Genomic DNA, 20,277 nt, shown 5'->3' on the forward strand with positions numbered 1-20,277 from the left:
CAGCTGTACAGATGGGGACAAAAGTAAAGGAGTCTCAACTTATACTGGCAACAAGTATAAGTGTAGGTTGGTTAAACAGGACAGTGTCTTGGAATTTATCCACATGCAAATCACCAGAGACAAAGTTTCATACCATATCCTAGCAAGCTATATCTCACCCTCTACATCCCTAGAATCCCACAGCTCATACCTAGACCTACTGGAGACACTCACCATTAAACCAAAAACACTATTCATGAGAGACTTTAACTCCTCCTCTATAGACTGGGAAACATACACTGCTTCAAACTCAGAGGCACAATGATTCCTGGACATCATTAACACAGATGCCCTTGACCAGACATTGTGCATATCCACCACAGGCTCAAACATACTGGACCTGGCACTCAACAATATACAAAAGTGCTGAACTGCACCCCTCTCCCTCCACAAAGCTGTTTCCTTCAAAATAAATTCAACTCAGTAACCCCTGCAAACCCTATAATAGCAAAGGACTATTCCAAAGCAAACTACATCCTAAGCAATAGTTTGTCAAACTTCACTGCCCCTCCCATCTCTGAGTTCACAGTAACCTATGTGGAACTGTTCACAGAGACCCTGTATAACTACGTAAATGGCAATGTAGAGGACGCTGTACTTACTAGAATTCCAAAAGAAACTACACTGGTGAAATTCTAACTTAAATATGGTATAATAAAGGAAGGAAGGAGTGACTTAGCACCTACAAGCAGCAAATAATTTACTGTCACCAAATCCTGAGAGGATTGCTGTCTGATCCAGCTACACTCCAATTTAATGACCCTTCTGTGTCACCACAAACCATGGGAAAGCAGCATTAGGTGATAACCTCAACATCTGAAAGCTGAAATAATAAAAAAGAGCAAATGAGTGGGTAAGATGGGAAGAGGTCATCAAATTCTTTATACCTGACAGCTCCTTCACTTCATCTATAACTTTTAAATCAAAACTGGGCAAACAATGTGTGCAGACATATCTTTGTTTTGCTTGATGTTATATCCCATTAAAATATGTTTTCTGGAAGTCGTAAACAGTGGACTTGTCATATATATAGATTATCATCATCTAGAAACTAAAGAATAACACCTCAAAGCAAATGACTGAACAAGAGAAAGCCACTTCTTGTTTTTAAATTCAAACCTGAAAAGCTGAAAGCTGGACTACAGATAATGATTAAGATCTGTGCAGCTAAAGTAATTTTTTAATAATGAAAATTTTAAGTTTACACAATAAGGAACACCCTTGTGTACCTTTTTTCTAATACATTTTCACTCTGAAATCATATCAGTTGCAAAAGTTGGTTTCTCATCACATGAGTATTGCACAGATCTCCAAGGTTGAGCAACCTTCAAGTGAGAATACGTGTGTGCGGGTGGGTGTGTGTATATGGGCAAGTAGAAGGGTGCTTGCTTTTTTGTTCTACTGTTTTTTCAATTCCGTTTAAGCCATCTGTAGTTAAAGTATACAGTATTCTCCCATCTGGTTTGGGTCGGGTGTACTGATTTGGATGCTTTATGGGGTTACACTGACCTGTACACAGGCATGCTGACAGAAAGGCAGGTGGACAGACAGATTGCTGCACAGCAAAGAATGAAAACTGCACATTACCAAAGCAGATGCAGTAGTCAAGTAGTAAGTGACAGGAAAGGCAAAAAAGTCCTTACACAGGTCGGTAAATGCAGGAGTATAATTTACTTTCAAAGTATGAGGACTGAATAATGAACCTAAAAAAGTGAATTCAGTTCTCATCATGACAGAAGTTATTCCATATGTTTTTTTTTCTCAGATATCAATACTATAATTAAATATTTCATTTTACACTCCTTTGATAGCATTGAATCTCTGTAAAATGTATGAAAATTAAGCACAGAATGCCTTGATAACCTTTTCAAACACACACAGAAATAAAGTAACAAAGCTATACATATGCACCAAAGAACAAAACTATTCATTGTGCGTTGCAAAACCATTTTCATTCTGATTCTAATTATTAGGCTCTGTCCTGCACTTGCATATTCAGAACACATTTTAGTAGAAAATGTGACAGAAATGTCACTGCTGCACACAAGTACTCATCTGCAAAGTAATTGCATAGCCATGATAATCACCACATGAAATGTTACTGTCACTGCTGAAAAAAGTGAATACTGGGTGGAGAAGACAAACTCAGGTTGCTGATTGGGTGGGCAGGTGGTATGATATGAGGGCTACGGGATATACTTGACACAGTGGACCAGGCTCTTGATGCATACTTGACATGCTGATTTTAAATACCTCCAGCTAGAATGACTGAAAACAAATGCCTTGTTTAAAATGGATAGCGTGTTCTCTTCTTATCTTAACAGTTCAGAGCTAGTGTCTACAGCAATGCCAGCATGACATCTCCAGTTCTTGTAATTAGCTTAACAAACATCAATAGAACATTGTCAAATTCTGTCTTGAACTCAGTTATGTAAATCAAGAGTGGGAGAGAAAGAAGTAAATCTGTAGCTATTCATCTGTATGCCCGATCAAACTCCATTCCAATCTGTGCATAGCAGTACAGAAATCCAAGTGCTGTAAATGTAGCCCAGGGCCACCCTATAAAAAAAGATGAGAAATTTAAGTATTTCTGTACAGAGTTAGGCAAGTACGTTAAACAAAAATCAACTGTATTAATCTACTGAATCTTGGTTTCAAGCATTCTGAATTAAATCTGCATGTTTGAAGAAACAACTCCAGCTCTGGCTCAGATATTATCCTTCAAACAACGTATACTGTACAGTGGCATATTTAATACTCACTCTGGCAGACAGAGATAGCTGCACTAATCAAACAACACACCAATGCAAGAGAGCAAAGCTGTATATGTTTTTAAATCATACCAACAAAGCTTCTTCTTCTTTCGGCTACTCCCATTAGCAGTCGCCACAGCGGATCATCTGTTTCCATTTCTTCCTGTCCTCTGCATCTTGCTCTGTCACACCAACCACCTGCATGCCCTCTCTCACCACATCCATGAACCTTATCTTAGGCCTTCCTCTTTTCCTGTTACCTGGCAGCTTCATCCTTAGCATCCTTTTCCCAATATACTCTGCATCCCTCCTCAGCACATGTCCAAACCAACGTAATCTTGCCTCTCTGGCTTTGTCTCCAAACCTTGCAACCTGGGCTGACCCTCTAATATACTTATTCCTAATCCTGTCCACCCTCATCACACCCAGTGCAAGTCTTAACATCTTCAACTCTGCCACGTCAAGCTCTGACTCCTGCCTTTTTGTCAATGCCACTGTCTCCAACCCATATAACTTAGCTGGTCTCACTACCCTCTTGTAGACCTTCCCTTTCAATCTTACTGGTACTCGTCTGTCACAAATCACTCCTGACACTCTTCTCCACCCACTCCATCCTCCATGTACTCTCCGACAAAGCTGATGGTTATTAATTTAAATCCACATGCTCAGGCACATGAAATATCCAATGCTGTATATTAGCACTGTCACAGTCTTGAGGTGAATTTCTTAGCATCCATGTCTCAAACACAAAGTAGTTACAATTGCCAGCCCACTCATAATCTTATATGTGTGTGTGTGTGTGTGTGTGTGTGTGTGTGTGTGTGTGTGTGTGTGTATATATATATATATATATATATATATATATATATATATATATATATATATATATGTGTGTGTGTGTGTGTTTATTGCTAATAGGTTAAAACTGGAAAGTTTCAAATGCATTTCTCTTGTAACAACTCTGTATTAACACTGGAAAATCAGTGCCTTTCAGTGTGCAAGTCTGTTGTAATTGATGCTTCTTTGACATTTAGCAACAGTAGTGATTGGTGCATCCTGAACATTAGCTTACTGTAGGAGTACAAAGTTTTGCAAATATATAAATAATAATAATTATAACATGCCTGGTAGTTGTCAGCATGTACGTTCGCAGACATAGGGTTACTATCAGGGAGATATTGAAGGACATCTGTGTCTGGCATCCTGTTAATTGATGCCAATCTGCCACAACAGAAGTGAATGGGCAGCTGGTTATTCCTTTACACATGGTAGTCTGCATTTGGTTATGCAATAATGTGTGTGTGTGCCATTTCTTTTTTTTTTTTTTTTTTTTGTGGGCAGAGTGGTGACAAACCTAGATAGTGAACTTGTTCATTTCAATGCCCGCAACACATTTTTTCTGCATGTGTGCAGTGACATCAGAGCACAGCTGTGGTACATCAGTATTAAGTTCTAATTGGCTGGCAGTGTATAGTAATTTTACTGCTTAAAATGTGAAATATGGCTGTAATAGCAGCTAGCAAGTGTGAGAAAACAATTATGCTGCCGTTGTTTTGTATAGCAACTCTGTAGCTATGCTAAAAATAGAATGCAGAATTAACATTGCCTGAAATGAAAAGCATTTCTGTCTTGGAGTTATTAAAGTTTTATATTAGCTATGTGTTGCGAGGGACTGCTGGCTATATATTTCAATCTCTTAACGCACAAATTCTGGACAGAGACTTCCAAGACGGCTGTACACTGATCAACAGCTTAACTTCAGCTCTACCAGTGTGAAAAAAGAAAGGAGATGAGGGCTAGTAATTCTGCCACTTTTAGAAAAATTCAGTTACTGGCTACTAAGTACACTGCCTGGATGCCAGCAAAGAAGAAACTTAGAAAGCCTGAAAAAAATCTACTAGAAAAGGTGAAAAGAAAACACTGACTGTAAAGAATTCTGCATCTGGTCAGCAAAAAGCAGTTCAAGCACCAGCTTTGGTAAAATAACTGGTTTCATGTAATTTAGAGGAAAAAGTAATCAAATATGCTCAGAGATGATTAAAATAAATGAAACACTGAAGGAAGATATTAACTGAAATTATAAAAGGCAGAAAAATAGAAAAAACTTTAAACAGTTATTCAGATGAACTGATAAAAATGCAAAAATCAGAGGTCAAAATGAGGAAAAGACTTACTGAGTATGAAACTTCCCAAGAAAAGCTGTTTCAAATAATGGAAATAACATGTAGAGAAAACTTGAAATTTTCTGTTGTACCAGAGAAATTGGAAGGAACAGAATGCATTAATAAGCAACTGTACTGGTACTCCACAGAAGGATTTGTTAATTGAAAAGGCACATTGTGTGAATGCTCCAAACATGATAATGAGAAAGCAGCCAAGAACAGTATTAGTAAAGATGCAATCAAACCAGCAGAAAGAATTGATCCTGACAAAACTGTGGCAGAAGGGTAAAGCATTAAAAAACAGAGACAGCAGAGTGTTTGTGGAAAATGATTATTCACTATACACCAGGGAGAAGAGAAAGTAATTTATCTGAGCAATCAAGAAATGTCAAGAAACAGGAGTGAGATTCAAGATGATGTATCCAGTTGTCTTCAGAATATTTCTTCTAAGAGTACCAAACTAATTTTCATGCAGAACAGGCTAAGGAAGAAATACAAAAGTTTGTAAAACAAAAAATGAGTCATCTAATAGAAGAGGACCATGCTTCTCATTCTTCTGATAATAAAGTTCAAAGATAGACTTTGTCAGTGAAACCTTTTCCAATATACCAAATAAAAATGCTTGCAAGACAGAAAAAAAGAACAGGAGTTGAGTAGAAGAATTGGGAGTACCTTGGACTTAAACCAGAGTCTGGGGTTGGGAGATGGAAATGAACAGGAAGAAGGCCAGCAGGACTGAAATGTGTGGATAAATGTGAGAATAAAGCATCAATCACATGTGAAGTGTGATTTTACAAAAAAAGTGGCAGAGAAAGATTGAACTTCTGTTGACTTTGTTAAACTTATGGGGGGACTAAACGGTATATACCCCACTTCATGTCATTAATGTTTGGAAGAACAGTAAAAATGGGAGAGAGACAAAAATTACAACAATTTTTTCTTAATATTTGTTTAAACCATTTCATGATATAACTAGCATGTTACATAGTAAAATATTTTCAGTGATTGTTATATGTGATAAAGATCCTAAAGCTAACATCTGCTTTTTTCTTATTTTAGTTTTAAGTAATGTAGGCATTGCAATGTAAAAAGGAAGAAAGGCTGGAAAAATGCATGCTTAACTTAATATGCTGTAACCTTGGGCTGCTGGAGTGGAGGAAGTGGTGTAAAAGTGCATTAATTATAATATATGTAGAGATGAGATGTTTTATCTTACTTTTATATAGATGAATATTTGGATTAATGCCCTTGGCTTATTCTAATAACGTTTTTGTGTAAACATATGGTCTTTGGAAATGGGAGCACTCTGTGAATGTAATGGACATTTTTTCCTTTAGCATATAAATGCTCAGTGAATGTTAAGAAGTCTACTTCTGAGGGCAGCTATACATTCTGTTCTTAAGATTCCATGGGGATTAGCTAACTAGACCTGCAGGCAATAAATCAAGAGTTCTGAGCACTACTGAGGGAATCATACAATTAAAAGCTATGTATAAAGGCTTGTAGTAAAAAAATAAATAAAGTTTAAAATTATCGAAAGGGAATAAGAGATAACAGCTTTCCTGGTACCGCAATGCATTTACTAGAACAGTGTATAATTTACTTTTATTTAAAGATAGTCAGTGCACTTTTTCTTAAGGCTAAAGGTTAATATTTTCTGAAAGAATACAAGCTGTTGTTCATAGCTGGGAGAGGAATAAAGATAAGACAAGAACAGACAATAATTAGTCTAAGTAGGAGCACAAGCAGTAACATGTACCTTAGCCTGGGCAGCATAAATTTTTGTTAGGTAAAGCCTGTGGTTGGAGCTGTCAGTTTGGGACAACTCTTCCTATCAGGATGGTTAAACTTCATTATTTGAATATGCACATACTTTTGTGTGTTTGTTTTAAGTTAATAGATAATGGAGGTGTTCTGGAAGGGTGTTTTTTTACTTTGAGGGTTTTTCAGTAAAACAAAATATCTTGTTAAATGTGACAGGTTCAAATAGAAATTAGAAAACAACTGTATAAAAGATCAATCTGGAAACATTAGTGAGTGCATGTAACACAAAAGCTGGAAATAGCCATTTAAAAAGCTGTCATATATAATAGGTGGGAATAATAACTTCTTATCATAATAGCTTCACTATCCATATTATTTTGGAATGTGAATGGCCTCAAAGGTAAAGACAAAAGATAAGAGTATTGAATTAAATTAAGAGAAAGAATGCGAATAGCAATGATACAGCAGACACACTTGGAAAGAAGTAAGTATGTGAATTTGATAATGAAAGGATTTCATGATAGATATTTAGCAAAATATTAGGGACAACTGAAACAGAGGCTACCTCTACTAATTGCTAGATGAGCTCCAAAGAAGAGGTTGAAAGATAATAATGGTAGACGGTATAATAAGGGGCTATTGGCAAGGGATGAGGATTATGCTGGCATGTATTTATATTCCACCTAAAACTGCTATTATGGAGCTTAAGAAAATTTTAGGAGAAATGATCAGCTTTCAGCAGGCAATATTACTTATAAATGAGGAGTAAAACTTGATTTTCAGCAGTGACGACACATCTGGGGGACCTAGAAGGAAAATATTGCAAAAGAGGGTAGATTTCCAAATAAATTTATGTAAATATATGGCATAGAAGACATGAATTCAGTAGAAGTAACTCGGAGAGACATTACATATTATTCCACAAGTTGCAATGACTGGACTAGACTAGAAAAAAAATTATATTTCACAGGAAGATCTGCATTTAATTGAAAGCTTTGACATACATCCAGTAACTATTTCAGATCATGCTTCAGTAATGATCAAGATAAAAATGCAGGGTAATGAAGTAAAAATGAGACACTGGCACTTCCCCAACTATCTGTTACAAAGAGAGGAATTTAAGGAATGTGTACTGTAAATTATTCAAGAGTTATTAGGGAAGACAATTTTTTTCAGACGTTATAGCTAGTGAGTGGGATAAAATGAAAGTAGAGTTTAAAAATAGGGTAGAAATAAAAGAAAAAGAGATATGTTAAGAAATAACAGGAACTATTTAGCGGGACTGGCAAAGGTTAAAGTATTACAGAACGAGGAGAATCTCACAGAGCAAGAAGAGGCACAACTGCAGAGTACTTAAATGAAATAAGGGAGTATCTGGATAAAATGCATTAGTTAAGAAAGATTGTTGTTAAGCATCTTTTTAAATAACTGAACAACAAAAAAAATGCTTTCAGCACAATGGCTTAGATGACAGAAAGAGTTGTTGCCAAACTTAGGGAGCCAGTAATAAGAAAAATAACCAGAGATCCTGTAGAGGTATTGGAGCCATTTGAGAAATTTTATGAAAATGTGTATAAAGCAGGGAAATGTGAAAATCACAAAAGAGCACAAAAGGAAATATTTATGGAAGACTTAAGTACGCCAAGGTTAGAAGCAGATGAGGCCCAACAATTAATTAAGATAGAAGGAGATGAGATAAAAACAGTGACATATAATCAATCTGCAGGAAAGCCTTCAAGAATACATGGTATTCCTGTGGAAGTTTTGACGCTACATGGGTAGAAAGTGCTAAATACCTAGAAGGCATTGTTTAACAGCATTTAAAAAGGAGGGGGGGGCATCAACATCCTAGAAGAAAGCTGAGGTAGTTGTACCTAATAATGGCAAGGATTCATCAGACCCAGCTTGACATAAGCACATTTCAATTTTAAACCATGATTATAATATGTTTACGTTTATAATAGTTAAAAGAATAGCAAAGGTGCTGCCAAAATTGCTAAATATGGATCAATGTGGTTTTGTGGAGGGCAGGCAAACATCTGACAACATTAACAGAACAATGAAGATCCAGAGGGAAGCAGAATGTAAGAAAACACAGTTGTTGTTTGTGGGTCTTGATGCAGTGAAAAGCATTCAACAGAGCAAGCTGGGATGTTATTTTTATTTATTTATTTATTTATCATTTGTTGACCAGGAAAGTCGACTAGGTTCCACAGAGCCTGTTTTCAGCGGAGGCCCGGGGAGAAATGCTCCAGTTATGAGTAGGTCAATGAAAACATTTGTATGCATAGAATAATACGGTTAATTAATACGCTATATTGGGATCAGAAAAGTGGGAGGGATCCAGGCAGGGGTATCCTCTTACCCCTTTGTTATTTGTTTTTTATTTAGAGCCACTGTCAAAGAAAATCAGGGACTCAAAAATTCAAGGATATAATCGGTATGGTGTTCACAAAAAGCTGTCTATTTTCAGACAATATTATTTCAAGAAAAAGAAGGCGAGAGAAGACAACTAACATGGAACGTTATGGTAGGTACATAACTTCTTATTTGTAGTGATAAAAACAGAAAATTACATCTCAGTGTTCTGGAACATTTTCAGACAGTTTCAAGTCTTTTTGGGATATAACATTAATGAAGATAAAACAAAAGATATATAGCTATAAACTATGTACTTACACACAAATTGGTTCAGCAATGCCCATATTTATGGGGACACAATAAAATGAAACATTTAGGAGTATGGTTAAAAAGGATCCTGTTATGGCAGCTAAGGACTAAACAAAAGATAATACAAAAAATGACACTGGAAAATCTTGTTTATGGATATGAATAGCAAGATACAAGCAGTTAAATGTTTTATTCTCTTTAGTTTTATACACAGGTCAGGCATATTTTTATCAACCAGAGGATAAGTTGTAGGCAATAATTAATAAAGAGTTGAAGGACTTTCTGTGGGAGGGAAAGAGGGCAATGGTCAAGTGGGATAAACTGATCACTCTAATAGAATAAGGTGTTTTAGGCGTATCTCATTTGAAGGGATATTTTAGAGCTACACAGTCAAGGCTCATACACGAAACAAGCAGAAAACTATATCATTCAAAAAGGAAATGTATGATGATGAAGCAGGGGGGGGGGGCTAAAGAAATCAGGACAGAGTTTGATTCCAGATGCTGGTCATTAAGGAGAATAACAACAGCCATACAGAATATTATATTCATAAAGTAGCAGAATGTATTCTAATAACTAAGACAACAAGAGAATGTTAAAAGGAGATTTTTGCCAATAGGTATGACTACAATTGGGGGGTACATAGAATAAGCAATTGGGGCCTGGAATTTACTGGAGAAAACTGGTAAAGGAACCAAGGAGCAAATAACTAGAGAGGGAAAGGGAACAGAATGGGATAAGCCAAGAAGACTTTTTGGACTGCAGCCTACAGACTGCCTTCCCTACCAAGGATTGATATTAAGAGTACAGACAAACAGAAAGGTACAGAACAATCCTAAGTGAAAGACCTGCTCTGATAGAGCTTTTAGTTTAATGTAGAACAGAAGCTACTGCTAAAATGGATAATAAGTAGGGCAAATTAAATAGTCTACTTTAACTACAGTTCATAAATCAGGGGAGGTTAGAAAAGATTGGGATGAGAGACTGGCTAAGTAGTTCACAAGGAAACAATGGGTGGACATGTATGGCTCCCAAAAATACAAAGGGGGTGTAATGAGACGGCAGACTTTAACAATTCCCTACAAGTACTCTATCTAAAATGTTGAGTAAGCAAATGGGTGTAACTAAGGAAATTATTTTTGTGCTGGGATACAGGATCTACATTGCCTGGACATAATAAGGCTTTGTTATGTTTAATTCTGGTGGTTGACATAAAAACCATTTACTAGATAATGGAATTCAAAGTCTAAACCAACTGTATATGAAGTAGTGAATATTGTAACAGAGAAGTGGGATCTTTAGAAAAGGGTAAAATCAAATTATATACAAAAAAAATGGAAACTGTGGGAATAATACATGCAGAATAATGTTCTGAAGGAGGAGTGAGGTTTAAGGAAAGGCAGGAATTCAGCAGTTTAAGGTTTGATGATAGTTAAAGGAATGCATGTGCTGTTTAATATCTGAACATGTTAATATGGCTTGTTTTCTTTTATACAAACGTATGTTTGCCTATGTCAAGTGATAATTCAATAACAGTTTAAAAATAAGAATTCTGGACAAAGCCAAAAATAATGGCAGGAAAAAGGACTAAAATCAGAGACATATTTCAAATATTTCTCTTATAAACTTGACAGAATAGTGGGTTTGCATTAGCATGCATTTTATGAAGGATATGGAGGTTGACACTTGACTTCAATTCCCAGTGATTTGCCAAAAAAACACATTTTTTCCAAGAACAGACCAAAAATAATAGGCAAAAATCTGGACAACCTGTTAAATTCTGGACAGTTAAGAGGTACGTTAATGGCATTTCTTTTCTGTGATTTTTTTTTAAATATACAATAAATGAATGCCCTTCTGTCTAGACAGAGGGAGCTTAATTTTTATGCAAGATACATACAAAATTTTAAAATTATGCAGATTGCCACCCTATGATTATGCCATAGTCTTGGCCATACCCCAAAGTAATGACAAACTTTGTCCATACCTTATGTGTCACAATCTGGACATCAAAAAAGTGGTAGCTCTAGCATCAAATAGCATCCCAGTTTACTGCTGACAATTCTTTTTAATTTAAACATCCATTGGTAAAATGTTTATGGACACAGGTAAATAGATTTTCCTGAGATGGTCATGCAGACCAGAAATGTAAGCACTTGACTGATTACATGAGGTAGCATACTTTTATTAAGTAAAATACCCTGGATTCCCTTGGCCGAAGCACAATGACAGCACAGGCTTGGCTGGCTTGTACTCCACTGGGTAGCACCTACTGCTCCTCCTAGATGTTGCTTTTATGGCTAGTTAGAGCCCTCCACCTTCTGCCCTCCCCCAAATAATAGGTGAGCTAATAATGGCTGCACCATTCCCATCACCCTCTGGGCAGCTTCTACAGTCACTTGAGCTACTACTCAAACTCAGGCCTCCTGTAGTATAGCAAGGGATTTATCCCACTATACCACTGAGCTGGCATCAAATAAACAGTTTGGAATTGAAAAGTAACATTGACTTTATATACTTTGGAGAATAATATGCCTATACAGAACTAAGACTGAGCTTTATATATGCAGTGATATACAATTAGGTGTGAAGAGCTGACAGGAAGGAAGAGGAAAAGGAGTAGTAGAAAGGAAAAAGTAAGCTGAAAAGCAGGGGTAAGATTAAGCATGAGTGAAGCCGAAGATGTAAGGATAAACATTATACAAATGGGGAGAAGAAATATTGCAATGGAGAGGGAAAAGGGAAGGAAAAAAGAAACATAAAATACATGACAGTTAATGGCCAGGGTGATAATGGGGTAAGAGATGAGAACCATATATCTGAGGGTAATTCATCTTATAAGGAGCTTGCTCATTAAGTAATCATTTCCTTGCAATCACAGATAAATGCTGATAATTTTAGTTGTTCATGGCAGCTTTCTGATTTCTGCTTCTAGGTTATTTACATAATTGCATTTGTTGACTGGGAAACTCCAAATAGACCTCAACAGACCCCTTTTCAGAGGATGTCCAAAGAGAAAATGCACAGCAATATACACGAGTTAAAGCATTACAACAAGAAAAAATTAGACACTTGTCAAGAAACATTACAACATTGTAGAATATTACACATTTGTCTAATACATGGGATCAACAGATAAAACATGCATATGGAGGTAGAAAAACAAGACTGTACTTTGAAATAGTCATTTAACTTGCAACAGTGGTCATCTACAGCAGTAAGAAAAAAAATGAACACATTACTATTTATCAATAAATTTCTATTTCACAGCATTTTATTCAGCTGTACTAATACTATACTATTTAGAATAGGTCAAAAAAGTACGAAGATGTAGTAAAAGCCAATAAACTTTTTATTAAGCACTTTTGTCAACAATAAGTTACGACTTCTTCAGAATAAATTAATCTTCCACCAAAACACACTAGTCATCAGAAAATGCATTTACATACTTAATAGCACTCAATAAAGAATTAAGACCTCCTATTTAAAGCTGCAGACTCCAAAATTTTAAAACCTACTGTTTTTATGTCTGGTCACATAATTTTGACACACTAAAACATCAATAAATTAAGTACTAAATTAAATATACTCATAAAAATATAATATGTTATATATTACATTAATATCTTGACATCACAAATAAAATTCAGCTTTAAGTTTTTAGATAACTTAAAATTCATAAAGACATCACCAACCCGCCCCTTAGGCCTATAGTTGATGTTAAGGCATCAAAAACATTGACCATTGCTAAGTTTCTTGACTTTCAATTAAAAAATTGTTTAAAGAAATTTCCACATATTATCCAAGATTCTTGGGACTGTTTAATAAAAATCAGACAAGAATTATACAGTGACAAAATAATTCTAGTAACAGTTGATGTGAAAGACCTATTCAATGTCATACCCCATCAAGAGGATATAGAACTATTTTATGACTTTCTTTGTAGGCAGTGGGCACACCCAACATGTGCATTCTAGAATTCTAACTTTTATGACTTTGAGGAAATAGTTCTAGAAAATAATTATATAATATTGAAGGACAACCTGCTAGTTGACTGCCAGCATGGTTTTAGGCCTTTCCATAGTACTACAACTGCTCTACTGTCCTTTTCTGACTGCATTAATAAAAACTGTAACAACAGCTTACTGTCCTCAGCCCTCTTTATTGACCGCTCAAAAGCATTTGATATAGTCAATCATCAATTATTGTTAAACTCACTCAAACCACTTTAACTAGATACCCAGAAAGTTAATTGGTTCAAGTCCTATCTAGGAACTAGACAACAAGCAGTCTTCTCCCTATAACTCTTCGTGTTCCACAAGGCTCTATTCTGGGACCCCTCCTCTTCACTATTTTCATAAATGATCTGAAAATCTCCCTTCCACAAACCACCTGCATACAATATGCCGATGACTCGACATTAATATGTTCAGCCTCCTCGCCTGCTGGACTTCATTCGAGTACCCAAGCAGTATTTACCTTAGTTGAAAACTGGTTCCATCAACGCTGTCTCCTCCGTAACCTCAAAAAACTAAATTGGTACTATTCTCTCCCACTCAGAAGTCTCCTGCTATCAACTTCACAATTACATCTAATAATGGTATTGTAACAACTCCGGACACAACCACTAAACTTTTAGGCGTAACAATTGATCATAATCTAAACTTCGACACACATATCAACCTAACCATTAAATCAATTAATAGAAATCTTGGCTTCCTCTACAGACTTAAATGCTATCTCACACCTCTAGCTAGGACTGCTATTGCTCGAACTCACTTAATCTCCACCCTTCTCTATGCATCCCCAGTCTATACCAACTTATCCAAAAATAATCTTCTTAAGTTGGAAACAGCCTATAATAACATAGCTAGATTTGCCACTGGTGCCCCTTTTTGAACCCACCACTGCCAAAATCTTAAATTGCTAAGATGGCTGGAATTGCAAAGGCAGATTTTTTTCCAGCAACTTACTACTATACACAAAATCTTACACCATCCCAGAGATACACCCATACTCTCTACCCTTATCTGCCCATATAAAAATCTGACCACCCTTCGATCAGCTAATAAGGTACTAGTAGCTACCTTAAAGTCCAACAACAAATCTGGAGACAGCTTGTTCTCAAACTCTATTGGTAACTCTTGGAGCCCTTCCAACTGAATTAACAGCACTTTCTTCTACCCCACTTTTCAAGAAGCAATTAAGAATGTTCCTTAAAGCCCAATGGCTTTGCCCATGCACAAATCCTGACTGACACTTTCTCCCCTAGCAGGACCATTCTTTACTATCAATCTTTAACATGCTATTTCAGGTACTCTGATATTCTCTCTTAATTCCTACTGTAGTAGCTCACCTCCTAAGGTTTGGTAAACTTTATAAACAATGCTACCCTCAAAAAAAAAAAAAAAATGTTTTATTAATCCTTTTACTCAAAAATTTTAACTTATTTAGTCAGGTATGTTGGTATGTTACTGTAACAGTAGTATATAAATGTTCCTGTATTTGAAATGTTTTACCTGTCTGACATTATCTGTATTGTATATGGTCAAGATTTCTGTCTTGTAAATTGTCTTAATGTGGAGCTTTTCTCCCCAGAACTCCTCTGAAAATGGACATACATCCAGTCGGACTATCCCGGTCAACAAATGTAAAATAAAAATCAATAATAAAATAAATAAGGACAACTATTTAGACAGACATTAGGTGTTACAATGGGGGCTGCATGCGCCCCTATGTTCGCTAACATTGTCCTTACACAATGGGAGTTGTCTATGTTTTTTCTTTCAGAAGTTTTCAAGTACTGTAAATTTTATGGGAGATACCTGGATGACATCCTGATTTTTTGGGATGGGAATTCAGACCAGCTAAAAGAATTTCTACTTTTTCTCAGCTCAAATACTTCTTTTCTACGACTCACAATGGATACTAGTCTAGATAGTATTAACTATTTGGATATCCAGATTAGTAAAGACAGGGTGAACAATAACTTTGTTTCAACCATTTACAGGAAACCAACATACTCAGACGCCCTTTTACACTTTGAAAGTAGACATCCCTTGCACCAAAAAAGTTCACTTGTCAAGGGACAAGGTGTTAAGTTAGTCAGAATGGTTAGTGAAATTGATATGTTTTACAAAGAAAGGGAGGTTTTATTGGGTATGTTGTTGAGAAGAGGGTACCCTGAAGAATTTGTGAGGCTGGTATTAGAAGAAGTAATTAAGAAAAGAATAACAGGGCATTTTTTTTTCCATTGTTGGGTTTAAATATTGATGAAGGGGTGCATGTGTCAAGGTCCAGTAGTAACAATACTGATAGTATGAGTAACAACATTATGTACAAAAATGCATTGTTAGTGACCTACAACCCACAATATTCTTTGATTAGAGATATCTTAGTAAAAGATTTAGTAAAAAATTGGTTCATCCTTAAAAACGATGAACATGTAGGACATAAAATAGGTGATGAACCATTAGTGGTATATAAAAAGGACACGTTTTAAGAACATATTAGAACAGAAAAAAGAAGGTGTGAAACATAAAAAGAATGGTAGGATGAACAAATGTGGACACTGTTCAAACAGCTGTTTAGTGATTATTGCCTGGATTATACATGCTCTTGGAACCCTTCTATTATTGAAGATGTTTGCATTTTTGCTGACACTGTTCACAATGTAAATTTATTTTGGAGGGGGGCAGTGATGAAATTAAAAAATATGGTGTGATAAGATACTACCATAAAAGCAATTGTGGAACCAAAAATGTGGTATATATCGCTGTGTGCCAGATTTATTACAGGTATTACATAGGGAAGACAAAAAATACTCTCAGGACACATATATACCAGAACATGTATGATATTAGTAAAGGTAATACAAATAATGCACTTGCCAAGCATTTAAACAATTTCTCCATTCACAATTTTAAATTTACTGTACTTAAACATGTGGAGTTGGATGAAAGAGGGGGACCAGTTGATTTATTTCTTGAGTATTAAGAGTTAATGTGGCAACTTAGGGTGAATCCCATTAGCCCCCCTGGGCTAAATGAAGTAGTATCCCTTACTAGTTATCTAAAACTTAGAGCTGAATTTTATTTGTGATGTCAACATATTAATATAATATATAACATATTATATTTTTTATGAGTGTATTTAATTTAGTACTTACATTTACTGATGTTTTAGTGTGTCAAAATTATGTGACCAGACATAAAAACAGTAGGTTTTAAAATTTTGGAGTCTGCAGCTTTAAATAGGAGGTCTTAATGTTTTATTGAGTGCTATTAAGTATGTAAATGCATTTTCTGATGACTATTTAATGTGTTTTGGTGGAAGATTCATTTATTCTGAAGAAGTCGTAACTTATTGTTGACGAAAGCGCTTAATAAATAGTTTCTCGGCTTTTACTACGTCTTCGTACATTTTTTTCACTTATTTGGTTTGCTTTTCAAGTGTTTTACCATTTGGAATAGGTTAAACATCATGTAATGTATACTCAAGTTTTGTACAGCTGAGTAGGAGTTAACTGTTTTAGTACAAAAGGCAACTTGTAATGCAAGTCACTATATACAATATTTACAAAATATGCACGCTTTAGAGAAAACAAAAAGTCAACCTGCATAAGGAAGTCACAGCCGGAGCACTTCCTGCTGATTAAAGGTTTATTTCCATATGTGCATAAGTAAGTATGGCAGAATTAGCAGGGCATGGTTAATAAGCCTCGTGAGGTGCATCTGGGACAGACCATGGCATTTAGGAAATCAGTCCTGTGTCTAGACTTGAAGTGTTTTGAATTTGTGGTTTGTCCAGTTGTTGAGGGGAGAGTATTCAAGCAGTAAAAGCTTTTTATAAGCTGAAAAGGTAATTGTTTTTAGATGACAGGGAGAATAACATTCTATTAGTGAGCTTAGGGCTGGACATTTGTCAGGGCAATGGAGGATACTATTGGTCATTTTTAGCCTATAAAAAAGATAATTGTACAGATAGTTGGGGAAGTCCCTCCAATTCAGTTGGATGAGAGCTGAACAGTGGTGTGCTTAGTTGGCAAGGTGGACTGCAGGCTTAGCAATTTTGTTGTAACATTGCTCCAGCATGTTTAAATGTGAGGAATGAATGTTGTGAGTACTGATAGGCATATGTGAGATTTGGCAAGAGGGAGGACAATGCGATGATGTTCCTTGTACACCAAGAGTGACTGATTGATACTTTGTATAGCCGGCCTAATTTGTAGTCAGTCCTTTGAAACACCTTTTTGTAGATGTTTGTTGCATTTTAGGTTAATTCCAATGATTGTATCTATTAGCTTGATATCGTACAGACTTTTAGGTTGGTATTTTGGGAAGATGAAACTGTAAAGCTTCTTTTTTTTGTCTGTGTGTGGCTCTGGAGTGAACAATATTAGCTTAGTTTTGCTAGGATTGAGTAGCAGATGAGACTGTTCCAGCCATGTCTCCATGGTGGACTAGGAGTGTTGAGTGATAGTCCATCATGTGGGCATATTGTGGTGCAGAGGGAGTAAGTATAGAGCCACCTGCATATTGAATAGAGGAGGTTTGGCCAGAGTCAGAATGGAGAATAGTTAATGAAAAGGTTAAAAAACAAGGAACCAAGGCTTGAGTCTTGGGTGACACCAGTGGAAGCTGGAAGATAAGGGGAGAAGACTGAATGCCGTTTGGACATTGGGTTCTATCAGATATGTAGTGTGTGTTGAGAAACCTGTGTCAGGGTGTGTAGTAATTTTGTATGATATACTATGTCAAATGTAGACAGATCAAACAATACAGATGAGATCAGCATTCCTTCATTTTGAAATTGGGAAATTGAATTAAGAAAGAGCAATACAGTTGTAATTGCTTCATGGCTAGGGTAGAAGTCATGCTATGTGGGATAGACATGTTATGTTAAGAACATACTATAACAGTTGGGAAAGGATACATCTGTCCAGGATTCGTAACTTGGTGAGAAAACGGCAGTTGCCCAATAGCTGGATAACTCTGTTGATTTGCCACATTTATGTACTAGATGGATAAACATTTTTCCAAAAAACAGAGATACAGAATTCAGAAATTGATTTGTCTATAATGACATACAGGATGTGCTTTTAGCCTTTGTGGTAGTTTTTATTTCGTCAGAAGATTACCAGTTGCTAGGAGTGTAGGGTTCAGTTTACTCAGGAGGCTCTGAATACTATAAATAGGGTCTGGCAAAGTAGACATTTTTTTGTCTTTATGTTGGGCATTGTTATTGGAGTCAGTAGCTGTTTTTTTTTTTTTTTATGCAGCAGCATTAATTTAGTGAGACTTGAACTTCCATGGCATATTGAGGTCAGTGTCATTTGGAAGAGAGTCTGGTTGGTTATTTTTACAAGCCTTTAGAACTTTATTGCTAGTTGTCCAGTAGGACTTAAGGTTGGCAAGCTGGGTGCCCTATAGGTTAAATACATTTTTGTCAGCTTTGAAATGTATTTAAGAGACTGAATAGCTGTCTATAGGCTTGGAAGGTGGATTGCGTTTTACAGCTACACCGATCTTTCCACTCTCTGTCACTTTGCTGCATATGCTTTTTGATTTCATGAATTAGCCAGGGAGCTGGGTTAGTTTTGTCTCATTTCCTTCTGAGGGGGAATGGCCATCAAGGATGCTTAGAATGTAGCTATTAAATGTTTCAACTAAAGGGTCTAGTAATGGATTCTTAGTGGTAACCAATTGATCTTTTTGAGTGGGGCAGTAAAGGAACACTGGTTGAAATGTTTGAGGCTTCTCAGAGATATAAGAAGCCTGTCTGGCAATTTTACACCATTGGTGGATGGCAAAAGTGGGGTAGTTGTTACTTAAAGAATCTGCGAGGATACCTATTTGAGTTATTTTTTTTTTTGGGGGGGGAGTAATGCTTAATATCCAGTGAAGAACTGCATCATTATTAGTAATTTTGTTAAATCTGTTGAGTATATTGACTAGTTGAATGAAGATCAAAGAGTTAATTCACTGTGATGATGAGCATTATTTTAATGTGATCCAGTTGCTGTTAAAGTCACCAAGTGTAATAGTGTCATGGGTGATGCTTGATGGGACCCATGACATTATGTCTTCTATTGTGGAGAGGTTATTATTAGGTAGAACACAAATAGCAATTAGACACAGATACTTTTTTTTATTTATTCTTAATAGGCTAATATTTCTGCTTTGCAGAATTGGGGCATTTTATTCAAGTATTGGGTAAGTTCTGTAATGTTATTTTTAATGTATATGATAACTGTCCATCCAGTCACTTTTGCCTATACGATCAGCCCTGATTATACTGTAACCCTAAGGCAGAATTTCTTCATTTTTATTACAAGATTTAGTCAGGTAAGTTCTACAATGTCTCATATATGACTGATAATTCAGGTATGAAATTCTAGAAACTTATTGAAAGATACATCATCATCAGGAGATACATCAACCTCTGTAACTTAAGGGTGGCAGTGGAAAGAGTCAAAAACACCAAGTTTCTGGGGGTGCACATCTCAGATGACCTATCCTGGTCAACTCATACTAGCCATACAGTGAAGAAGGAACAACAGTGTCTGCACTTCACGGAAACTGAGGAAGTCAGTCCTGTCTCTGTCCATCCTCAAAGCCTTCTACAGGGGGACCACTGAAAGCATCTTCTCAAATAACATCATTGTTTGTTACAGTAACTGCAAAGCATCTCAATGCAAGGCTCTCCTGAGGGTAGTGAGGACAGCAGAAAAAGTCATTGGTTCTTCACTCCCATCCATGGATGATCCGCATGAGACTTTATGTGTGAGAAGGGCTTGGAAGATAATCAATGATCGCACTCACCCTGTCCATGGCACATACTTCCACCTTTCCTCACACAGGCGGTATCGCAGCAAAACATCTAGATTG

At 36.2% G+C, this 20,277-nt stretch overlaps 1 protein-coding gene across 1 annotated transcript in view; it reads right to left on the bottom strand.

The window, feature by feature from the left end:
• Positions 1-1,691: 1,691 nt before the first annotated feature.
• The window catches only part of HHAT (hedgehog acyltransferase), a 3,149,942-nt gene continuing 3,131,356 nt past the window's right edge, over positions 1,692-20,277 (bottom strand). The window contains exon 12 of the mRNA XM_044061752.1: positions 1,692-2,598. Coding sequence (XP_043917687.1) covers positions 2,513-2,598 — 86 coding nt within the window. The 3' untranslated portion in view covers positions 1,692-2,512. The remainder of the gene's footprint in view (positions 2,599-20,277) is intronic.

The sequence above is a fragment of the Protopterus annectens genome, chromosome 1.part0 (genome assembly GCF_019279795.1).
Source record: "Protopterus annectens isolate FY-2018-M chromosome 1.part0, PAN1.0, whole genome shotgun sequence".
Taxonomy (NCBI): Eukaryota; Metazoa; Chordata; order Ceratodontiformes; family Protopteridae; genus Protopterus; species Protopterus annectens.